Here is an 11,447-nt window from a genome sequence, read left to right as displayed (position 1 = left end):
AGCTGCCAATTCTATCTTCCGATCTCGAGAATTAGATAAACAGCAAGAAAACATTCCAGATTCAAAACTGTTTGCAAGTAAAAGATGCATCAACAAACAGAGGAGGCGCAAATAAGAACATTCTGAGCTACTCTAATACGAATCCATGACCTGTCCACTCGGGAAGAATCCCAGTAATCTACAGGTCATGACAGAAAACATTCTTTTTGGAACATCCTAAGTCATGACAGAAAACATTATTTTTGGAACATCCTAAGTAGGCACCCAACAGGAGGAGCCATAAAAAATCCGACCTCTCCAACATTGCAGCATCCAGTTGCCATCTTCATCAAGTACAAAATCCTTGTGGTATTCTTTCATCTTAACTTTCAATAATTTCATGAGATCTTGGTCCAGAGGAAGCGCCTTGAACCCAGCCCTCAGATGACGAACCTGCCATTTCTTGTACGTTTCTGGCCTCTCAATCCTTTCCGAACCTTCACATGCTATGACATTCATAATTTCCCGCCCATGGAATTCCCTCTCAAAAACCAACCTCTCTTTGTTGTCACGATCAATGGTAGCATCAAGCAAATCAAACCCTCCAGAAAAATGAAAGAGTGCCTCTCGGAATCTTGTCCCAAAAAAGGGCGCGTCGTAGGAACCACTGCGTACAGCATGAGCGAAAATATGCGGTTTAATTTCCCGAATTAGATTTAACACAGCGTCACGGGGATTGTTGTCCTCCACCGTCTCATCAATGAGATTCTTAAACCGATCTAAACAATTCACAGCAACTGTCTCATCGCTTTGAATCTTGAGATCCGCGAGTTTGACGAATTCCCAATTCCTTGATGCTATGAAAGTGAATTCAAAAGGGACATCAAAACGCTCACAATACTTTTTCAAACGGCGACCTGTCTCCTCTATTCTCTCTGCTGGGCGTAAACCAGCCTGAGGAAGCTCTATCCCTGTGATGCGCAACTTACGGTGCCCTTCTGGTCGAGTAGAGAGCTTCTGTACGAGGATGGGCCATTGAAAACCAAATGCAATTCCAAAATCTATTATGTGAAGGGTAGTGGCTTTCTCTGCAAATTTGAAAATCATGTAATTTGCAAATAACATGGGGAATTGAATAAACGGGCATGTTGAAAAGCTAAGTTGGTAAGTTTTCAAGACATCGGCTGTTGAGGTCATCCTGGCAACAATAGTAGAATACATGTCTTGCGTTTGAACTTTGCTGCCCACCAATCGCGCCTCTAGCCCATTGGCAAAGTAATGGGCCAATCTTTGAGAGGCATCCCCAGATGGAGAAGAGTTCTCCCTAATCTGCTTCAACAGTTCATTAGCAGTCCTGAAATCACTAGTAGAGATAGCTTGTGCGCAGAGAATGAGAAGAGTTCTCAAGTCAACAGTATCCTTGCTTCCCTGCTTCTTACCACGACCCCTACCTCCATTGGAATGGCGCTTGTTCCTTTGTGGCCGTATGTCTTTCCTCAGCCCTGTCTCTGCAGATTCGTAGCCAGAAAACATTCCCCCACCATTTTCGGTGAAGAGCAACACCTTATCGAACAACTCCAAAAGCTCACTGTCTTCTGTGTACAAGGCTGTTTGCTTATTAGCCCTGCCTTCCTCAAAAGCATCCTCATCCCTGTTGCGATTCTTTAATCCCTTGAATGCATTAGATGAGCTCTTCGTGTTGATTTCCTCAATGACGCTAGTTCCTTTGTTTGTTTCAGATGACAGTTTGCTGTCCTCTGGATTAATTGCTAATTGATTGCCGGTAGGAACGAATTTGCTGGCCTCCTCTAATCCTTTCTTGAACTGAATCATAGACTCTTCATCGCTGAAAATGCTCTTGACAACAAGCCCATGCAAAGATTCCTCGGACCTGTCGTCATAATTGGTGATGCTGCTTGAAGAATTGGCCAAGAACTTCGAAATGGAACGCACATTCGACTGGGAGTCTTGGTCAGAATTTGTTGGCACAGCATGGCTACGTTCTCCGATTGTATGCCCAATATTGGCATCGGCTGAGTCGCTAGAGCTAAAAGTAAGGTTTGTAGAATCATGGCTTCTGTGAGCACTGCTGCTTCCAAAAAGGTTGCTAGTTGGGCTCTTGATATAATGGCTTAAATCAAGCTGTGAGGGGCTCTGATCAGACTGTTCTAATTGCTGCTGACCAAGGGCATCGTACAAAGATTTTTCAGCATTTTGCAAAGCAATCTGATCGGCAAATCCCCACGGTTGGTCCTCCATGTTCTCTTCCATAAGAATCTGACTTATGTACTTTAGAACGGGATCCAATGAGTCACTGTCCCCAGAGGGGGAGAGAGAATCTCCCTCTGGACTCTGGCCCCTACTCAAGCTCATGCATGGACCATATGAGCCTCCATCTACATTGATACAAGCAGAGTAATCAAAGAAGAAAGAATCCATGGTCATCTACTCTTGATGATACAAGCAATCAGATTTTGATGCAAACCACCAGTATATTTGGACCAGAATGCTCTCAGCCTGCAACAAAAGAACTCACTCTTCAATGTACTTTACTTCCTTTGCTTAAACAAGTCGACTAAAGATGAAGATAACAGATCGAAGTGGAGTGCTTCAAAGGTGAAAGTACCACGCAGGAAGTAAACGTCGACATGCGCCTATCTAACCAAATGAAATGAGAAGAGACTCAGAAAATAATGGCTGAATCAAGACCCCACGTTTCATTTATCGCTTACAACAGACAAAAGAGAAACAGAGATGGGATGGCCGCGTACCGTAAAATGGAGAAGTGGGGTTGGAAGCTGGATGAAGAAAGATAGTCTCTGATGCGATTTTTATCCGAGGGAATCAGCAGATGAAGGATGGTGTGAAGTTCGGAAACTTCCCCGAAGTGGACAAGCTGCAAAACTCCACTTCAACTTGATGTCCGAGGAAAAACATAAAATAAAAGCTGCAGATAATTTCAAAGATTGCGTTGGGCAGAGTTTGGTCCGACAATAAGCCGGGCCGGATGATCTCCATCGGTGTCATCATCCACTCCGTGTTCTTCTCCCTTCGACCGGGAAAACGATCGGTCAACTGGGGGTAGTTGCAGATGATGATGTGTTATGCCGACCAGACAATTAAAAACGGCGTCTGCGAAGTGAAAAAGTTAAAACAAAGAGATAAAAGTGACGGGAAAAATCAACAAAATTCTCGAAGTAAGCCTTTTTTTTTTTTTTTGCCATTAAAAATGTCAAATTATGTACGTTGTGATTATCGATAGCATATGTGGCAGTCCCGTACAAGATCACTGTTAAAAATCCTACGTAGTGGATTACGTGAGCGACTGAAAAAAAAAAGGAAAAAGAAAAGGTAGAGCTAATGTGGCTTCAACAGAACTTTAATGAAGAAAACACATGATTTTCATTTGGAAAATAATGTTTGGGTTTTTTCATATCGATTGTAGAAGGGCTCGTGGTCGATTTATAAGTGCAAATGAAAGTCTCATTCTTTGAGCTAACTTTTGAGATGAAAGAGATACTTAAAACCCCCAAATATTGATATTCGAGTCTAGGTTATCAATAAGTCTAGATCTATTACTGTTCTGACCTAGGCTCTTTTATAATAATTAGGAAAAGCCCGAGCATATTGATTACATGTCATGTGCATGCTTATTTAGCGAGCTATGGTGAGTCCACTCTTGAGTGAGCAGCCAATTTTGGATAGTCCGAGAAGTGAGGGCTTTTTAGCTAGCTTTGCCATAGCACTACTCCTACTTCCAGATCCAAAAAGATTTGAAACAGCAATATTATATTATAGTGGCATAGTGAAATTCCCGACGCGGTTAAAACAAAAGAAGATCAATGTCCCCTTCCCTGTCCATGTAACAATCGAAAGAGGTTCAAAAATACCCAACACTAATATTAGAGCCGCACGTCGTTATGGGGCACTCAAAACGTTGTCAAGATTTTTACACATGCGCACCATAAATCCGTAAAATCATTACCATTCATTTAGCAAATTTTAATCACACGTGTGTCAATATCATTACATCGACAATTAAAATAAAATTTTCACTAGGCAGGACAGGACAGCAAAATAATAATTTAATTGAACAATATTCTACAATATTTAACAACATTAGTAGGAACAAAAAACATGATAGTCGGTATCCCTTTCTATTACATCAATGTCACGATTCCAAAACTTACTGATTGCTGAAACTGTGAGATATAGATCACTGGACAAACATTTTCATTTATTTTAATGAGAAATAGATTGGTAAATGTATTTAATTTGAGAAATATTTTTCTAAAAATAATCATTTATAAAAGTAAACGAATGAAAATAAATTTTTTTGTTCATTAACTAATAACTTCAAGAGATCATTTTTAAAAGAATACTTTAAATTATTCATTTTTACGAAAGAAATGAAGCTTTAGATCTTAAAGGAAAAGAAACTTTGAGTACTAACTAATGTGATCTTTCCATCACCGAAGCATATTATTGCAAGGATGCGGCAAGGTGCAAGTGTTCTTATCGGTTTAACAAAGACATCTCTCATTAAATTTTAGGACTAGCGCGCAACAACGACGCATGCAGAATTATGCTTAATTAAGATATAGAAACACATAAAAATTTAGAAGATACTCACCGTCCAAATCGCATTTCTAAAAAAAATATTTTCCAGCTGGTCATTTTCCGGGAAAATGACGATATTTTTCGGGGTTTGGCTAAATTATGGAAATGAACTAAAAAAAGATTTTCTGTTGTTTGATAATAAAAAATTCGATTTGATTTTTCTCCTCAAACTCATATTAATAATTTTTCGGGGCAAGGCCTTGGCATCGCCATTCTCTGGCGTGCTCACTTGAAGCTAGTGAGGCTCATCCTTGCTTGTGGCCAGTCGCTGGTGGCCACCATGGTTGGCGATCGGAAGAAGAAGAAAGAAAGAAAAACAAGGAAAATAAAAAAAAAAAAATACAATAAAAAAAAATTATTTAAAAAAAATTATTAAAATTAAGAAATTTGGATTTTTTTAATAATTAAAAAGAAAATGACTGTAAAAGAGTAAAGGGAGGAAAGATGAAGGAAAATGTTTTCCTCTTCTCAAAAAGGGAAAAACATTTCCCTCACTTTTAAATGTGTTTTTTTTTTCATGGGTGGAAAAATGTTTTCCTCAGACTTATTTATTTTCTGCGAACCAAACTTCGGAAGACCCGAAAAATGTTTTTCTAGAAGTTATTTTTTGTGAAACAAACGGAGCCTTAACGAGTGAAATTACTCCATCATTTTTTTGACATTTCGTCTCTTAAGTTCGTAGCATTTCGACGGGTTATACTCAATTTTATACTTGTAGGTGGGGGTAACACTTGCTCATGAATACTCATATTTTCAGACAAACCTTGAGCTAATTGGTTTATTCTTCGACATAAGATAATCGCATGATTTGGGAGAGGAACCATAACCATTTCAAGGCTTTCAGTCAAAAGCAAAAAAACATCGCTACATTGCTCGAGAAATGACAAATGCCGCTCGAAACTCATTTCAACGGAGAAAGATGCAACAAAAAATAATAATAAATAACAAAGATGCAGACTCTATCACATCTCCAAACAAGGCAAACCGATTATCTGCTCCTATATGACAGCAAAGTACTCCTTGCTGAGCTAAGGGTCTAGCTTCATGGACTTCTTCCTAGGCTTCCATCCAGCTGGGCAAGGCCCGTCAGGTTTATTTTGCACATACTACAAGTGAGGGTGTCAATGTTTCCATTCTGCTCAATTTTTCAAGAAATCCGAATCAAATTATTGGGGTGTGCATTAACTTTGAACTGAACCGTGATCCGAACCTCATATAAACCAAACCAAAAAATCAATTTAGTTCAGTTCGATTTTTCGGTTTTTTTTTTTTTTTGGATTAATATCATGGAAAACCTCAAGCTGGTACATCCGTGATAAATTTAACTCAAACTATTTTTTTACCACAAAAAATCTAAAATTTACCCAAAACTGGTATAACTATGATAAATTTACCCTCCATTAGTTTTCGTTAAATCTACCCATCAAATTGCTGAGTTTGATGATATGTGGTAGTTCATGATATACCGGTTTGGGATTTTTACTCTATGTTTATTACAGGTGTAACAATTTAGGATTTTTTGAGGTATTAACCCACTTTAACCGAGGGTAAATTTATCATGGGTGTACCAATTTGAAATTTTGTTATGGTAAAAAAATTAATTTATGGTAAATTTGTCACAAATGTACTAGTTTAGGGTTTTTGGTGGTCAAAAAAATAGTTTATGGTAGATTTGTCACGGGTGTACCGGTTTGGGGATGTTTATGGAAAGAAATAGTTTGGGCTAAATTTGTCATAGGTGTACCAGTTTGGGTTTTCGTGGTATTAACCTTTTTTTTTTTTTTTTTGCCGGGCTCAACTCAATTTACCATTCCTAGAACCCAACCCTTTATGAGTGAATTGGGTTATTTTTCAATTCAGTTAGTCGGTAAAACGATCCGAAACTAGGAAAAAAAGACAATTAATTTTTTATGTACGAAATTTTGGTTCGGTTCCAATTCTGTTTTGACACCCCTAACTGCCAGGCCTACAAAAATGAAAATTCACAATGATGAAGATGATATACTTTGAGCCAATTATGTAAGAGTAACCCTTATTCCGACCATCTCTTTTATTGTTTGCTGGATGATTGCCTATTTCAATTTGTTCAATGCACAACTTACAAAAAGTATCTACATCTTCCAAGCCCCAATATGCTTTTTTCTTTGATAAACTTGCCAGCCTCTAGTACAATGAACATGAACTCATTTGAGAGGTGCAAACAAATAAGATTATCTTTGACCCAATTCCGTAAACATGAATGCACACTTGCCTATGTAGAGGCTATGTCAGCCCCATAAGATACAACAACAGTCATTGAAACTTTGATGTGAAGACAAGCAAAATCGTAATATTCAAACGACAGCGCCATGTTTTTATACGGCAGCCATGTTTTACGAATGACAATCGAAGAATATGCCACCACATCAGTTTTCCTTACCTCAGTGGTGCAGTTATACCTGCTAGAAACTTTAAAAATGGCAAAAATGGAGCAAAATCCAACTCAACAGCATTTGTCAAGAATACCTGAACTTATCCTAGTGGCAATAGCAATGATCTATCAGTCACTGCCATAGAATAGAAGCCCAACGATTTGTTCCCTGCCTTCCTCAATATGCCCTGTAAGTTACCAATACAAGCAGTTTCATTGAGATGGTCAGCCGTGGCACGAACAAACATAGGAAACTAGTTTTCGATTAAAAAAAAAAAATAGGAAACTAGTATCACGGAGAAAATCTTTGGAGTGACGAGCATGGCCCAGCAACCCCGACAAACCCAATTGCTTTCCTCATATTAAAAGAAAGTCGGTTCTAATTAGGTAGTGACCGAGACCCTTATTTGCTTATATTTGCCCAAAAATTAAAGAACTCAAGACTCATCACTAAAGCACCATGCGCTTAAGAATCCAAAATAGAAAAAGCACAACGAGAAGGAATCGAAACAAAAGAACCTGGTCTCGAGGTCAGACGAGCAACTGGGTTCTGAGCGAAGAGAGAGGCGAGCGGCCGGTTCTTCCTTCGAAGAGAGCGCGAGGAGCCGGTTCTTTCAGAAGAGAGGTAGATAAGGGTTTCTAATTTTAGAAAGGGTTAAAGTTGAAATTTTAATTAAAAAAATTAGCGTGATAAATGGTAATTAAGAATATTTCATTGACTTGTGGAAGTTGTAAGCCTTCCCAAAGCTCACTTTTCATGAAGATGGTTTCTAAAAATTTCATCAAACACAAATTTCGCTAGGGGCTTCGGGAGCGTGGTTCCCAAGTGGAGCCTGACTTGCATGAGAATTCAATTATACAAAAAATATTTTGTTTAATAAGGTACTCGATCTCCCTTGTACATGAACCAACAATTTGACCGATCGAATTTCTTCACAGAAAAACCAAACTGGAGATATGAATGTAACGCCTGAATGCCAGAGCAGAAAAATTATACGGAAGTTCAAATTGCCCTCAAGTTACTTGAAGACAGAACCAACTTTAGCATTTCTATTTCTGTCTGCATCCTATTTTGAAATGCATCCTCCATTAGACCCTTCTTGGCTCCTCAAGCTCTGAACAGAGCTAAACAGCCTTCGGTATCATAGGAGACTAGTAAACAACAGAGCCATCAAGAGAACAGCACAAGCCATACGCGACAATGCCGCACCCATACCCATCATCAGCTTCAACCTGATTCACATTATCAGGAAAATTCACAATGCCGTGTGGCACAGAAGTTGCAAAGTGTAACTTCCTATCTCAAGAATTAGATAAATAGTAAGCAAACATTCCAGACTCAAAATTGTTTGCAAGTAAAAAGATACATGTCCAAACAGGAGCAGGAAATAGGTACATTCTGAGCTACTCTAATAAAACTCCTTGACCTGTCGACTCGGGAAGAATCCCTGCAATGTACAGGTCATGACAGAAAAAAAAAATTTCGACCATCCTAAGTGGGCACCCAACAGGAGGAGCCATAAATAATCGGATCTCTCCAGCCTTGCAGCATCCAGTTGCCGTCAACATCAAGCACAAAATCCTTCCATGCTTTCATCTTACCCCTGAACAACTTCATGAGGTCTTGGTCCAGAGGAAGCGCCTTAAACCCAGCCCTCATATGACGAAGATGCCATTGCTTGTACGTTTCCCGCCTCTCAACCCTTTCCGAGCCTTCGCATGCTATGACATTCATAATTTCCCATCCATCGAACACTCACTCTAAAACCAACCTCTCTTTGCTGTTACCATCTAAAATAGCATCGAACATATCATACGTAGCAGAAAGATGAAAAAGAGCCTCTCAGAATCTTGTCACAAAAAAGGGCACACTATAGGAGCCGTTCGTAGAACATGAACAAAAATATCCAGTTTAATTTGCCGAATTAGATTCAACACAGCATCCCGCGGATTGTTGTCCCCGACTGTCTCATCAAGGAAATTCATAAACAGATCTAAACTATTCACAGCAACTGTCTCATTGCTTGATCTTGAGATCCTCAAGTTTGATGGATTACCAGTTCTTCGACGCTATGCAATTGAAATTAAAAGGGACATTAAAACGCGCACAATACTTTTTCAAACGACGACCTGTCTCCTCTATTCTTTCTGCCGGGCAAAAACCAGCCTATGGAAGCTCTATCCCTATGATGCACAATTTAGAGGGCCGTTCTGATTGAGAAGAGATCTTTTGTATGGGGATTGGCCATTGAAAACCAAATGCAATGCCAAAATCTATTATATGCAGCGTAGTGGCTTTCTCTGCTAGTTTCAAAATCATGTAATTTGCAAAGAAAATGGAGAACTTCAGAAACGGACATGTTGAAATGTGGAGGTGGTACGCTTTTGAGATATCGGCTGTTGAGGTCGTCCTGGCAACCAAAGCAGAATAAAAGTCTTGCTTTCGAGTCTTGTCGCCCGCCAGTCGTGCCTCTAGCCCATTGGCAAAGTAACGAGCCAATCTTTGAGACCCATTGCCAGATGGAGAAGAGTTCTCTCTAATCTGCTTCAACAATTCATTAGCCGTCCTGAAATCACTAGTAGAGATGGCTTGTGCACAGAGAATCAGAAGAGATCTCAAGTCAACAATATTCCCGCTTTCCTGCTTCTTACCACGACCTCTACCTCCACTGAAACCGCGCTTGTTCCTTTGTGGACATATGTCTTTGCTCAGCCCTGTCTCCACGGATTTCTCACCGGCCATTTTCGTTGCATAGTAACACCTTACCGAACAAAAGTGAAAGCTCACTCTCTTCTGTGTACAAGGCTGTTTGCTTATTAGCCCTACCTTCCTCAAAAGCATCTTTGTCCCTCACGTGATTCTTTAATCCCATGAATCCATTAGGCATGCGCATCGTGTTGATCTCCTCATTGATGCGAATTCTTGGGGTTTCTTTGTTTCCGACGGTGGTTTGCTGTCCTCTGGGTTAATTCCTAATTGACTGTTGGTAGGAAGGAATTTGCTGGCCTCCTCTAATCCTTTCTGGAACGGAATCAAAAGACTCACTATAGCTGAAAATGCGCTTGACAAGAAGCTCATGCAGAGATTCCTCAGACCCATCATCATAATTCGTGATGCTGCTTGAAGAATTGGACAAAAACTGCGAACTGGAATCTGCGTTCGACTGGTAAGTCCAGGTCAGAATTTTCCTGCCCAGCATGGCTATATTCTTCAATCGTGTAAAGAATATTAGCATCAGGTGAGTTGCTATAGCGAACAGTAACGATTGTAGCACCGTGGCTTCCGTGAGCACCGCTACTTCGAGAAAGGTTTCCATTTGGTCTTCTTGATATAATGGCTTAAATCAAGTTGTGAGGGGCTCTGATCGGACAGCTCCGGATGCTGCAGACCAAGGGCATCGTACAATGACTTTTCAGCATTTTGGAGAGCAATCTGATCAGCAAATTCCCACGGTTGCTCCTCCATGTTCTCTTCCATAAGAATCTGTCTTATGTGTACTTTAGAACAGGATCCAGTGAGTCAGTGTCCCCCGAGAGGAGAGAAAATCTGCCCCTAAACTCCGGGCACTACTCGAGCTCATAGATGGACCAAATGGGTCATCCAAAATGCAAAGCACAAGTTAATGAAATTTTCTTAATTACCTTTATTGCTTTAAATTTTTATTAAATTTGAATTAACTCATTTTAAAATTAGAAACCCTTGATCTACCTCTCTTCCAAAAGAACCGGCCGCTCGCTCTCTCTTTGACGAAAGAACCAGTTACTCGCCTCTCTCGTGCTCACCTCTCTCTTTGCTCAAAACCCAGTTGCTTCTTTCACCCCGAGACCAAGTTCTTTCGCATCGGTTCCTTCTAGTTGTGCTTTTTCTAGTTGGATTCGTAAGTGCATGGTGATTTAGTGGATGGTTATTTCAATGAAGTGCGTGATTGAGGGTATTACTGCTCAAGCAATGAATTTTCCAGCTGATTTTGCTTGCGCATGTTGTACAAAAGTTGGGAATTGTTACGTGGGAAGGGGATGAATCTCGAGTTCTTTAATTTTTGGGCAGATATAAGCAAATAAAGGTCTGAGTCCCTACCCAATCGGAACCAACTTTCGTTTAATATTGGGAAAATAGTTGGATTTGTTGGGTTTTGCTGGGCCGTGCTGTTGCCACTCCAATGATTTCCTCCGTAATACCAGTTTCCTATTGCTGCTAGGATAAGTACTGGGATTCTTGTTGAAAAATGACGTGTTGACGTATTCTGTTGCGTGTTGATATTGGTGCTATTTAAGTCTTAACTTGAGAATTTTAGTGTTTTTTTCTTGACTTTTTCTCTCTTGGTTTTTATACGAGCGAATCAGCAGATGAAGGATTTTGTGTGTGTGAAGTTTGGAATCTTCTGCGAAGAAGACGAGCAGATTGACTCAACTGACATCCACCAAAGATCGTGTAGGA

The 11,447-nt window shown here is 39.9% G+C and overlaps 1 protein-coding gene and 1 pseudogene across 2 annotated transcripts; both read right to left on the bottom strand.

The window, feature by feature from the left end:
• Nucleotides 1-226: 226 nt before the first annotated feature.
• LOC115746026 (scarecrow-like protein 14) lies at nucleotides 227-2,474 on the bottom strand. 2 transcript variants are annotated; one of them, XM_048281429.1, is made up of 2 exons: nucleotides 1,715-2,474; nucleotides 227-1,678 (listed from the first exon to the last, which is right to left on the bottom strand). In XM_048281429.1, the coding sequence occupies exons 1-2, from the start codon at nucleotides 2,422-2,424 to the stop codon at nucleotides 253-255; spliced, it is 2,136 nt and encodes a 711-aa protein (XP_048137386.1). In that variant the 5' UTR covers nucleotides 2,425-2,474; the 3' UTR covers nucleotides 227-252. The 2 variants fall into 2 exon arrangements, with proteins under 2 accessions (XP_048137386.1, XP_030537582.1); XM_030681722.2 differs by having other exon boundaries at nucleotides 227-2,474.
• A 6,016-nt stretch (nucleotides 2,475-8,490) lies between these two features.
• Nucleotides 8,491-10,614, bottom strand: LOC115746074 (annotated as a pseudogene).
• Between the last annotated feature and the right edge of the window lie 833 nt (nucleotides 10,615-11,447).

Source organism: Rhodamnia argentea, chromosome 6 (genome assembly GCF_020921035.1).
Source record: "Rhodamnia argentea isolate NSW1041297 chromosome 6, ASM2092103v1, whole genome shotgun sequence".
NCBI lineage: Eukaryota > Viridiplantae > Streptophyta > Magnoliopsida > Myrtales > Myrtaceae > Rhodamnia > Rhodamnia argentea.
The sequence above is the reverse complement of the archived record's forward strand: the minus strand, read 5'-3'. Positions and strand labels throughout refer to the sequence as shown.

What these genes read in the sequence shown, in the direction of transcription:
- LOC115746026 (XM_030681722.2), bottom strand. Translation starts at nt 2,424, where the DNA reads ATGACCATGGATTCTTTCTTCTTTGATTACTCTGCTTGTATCAATGTA.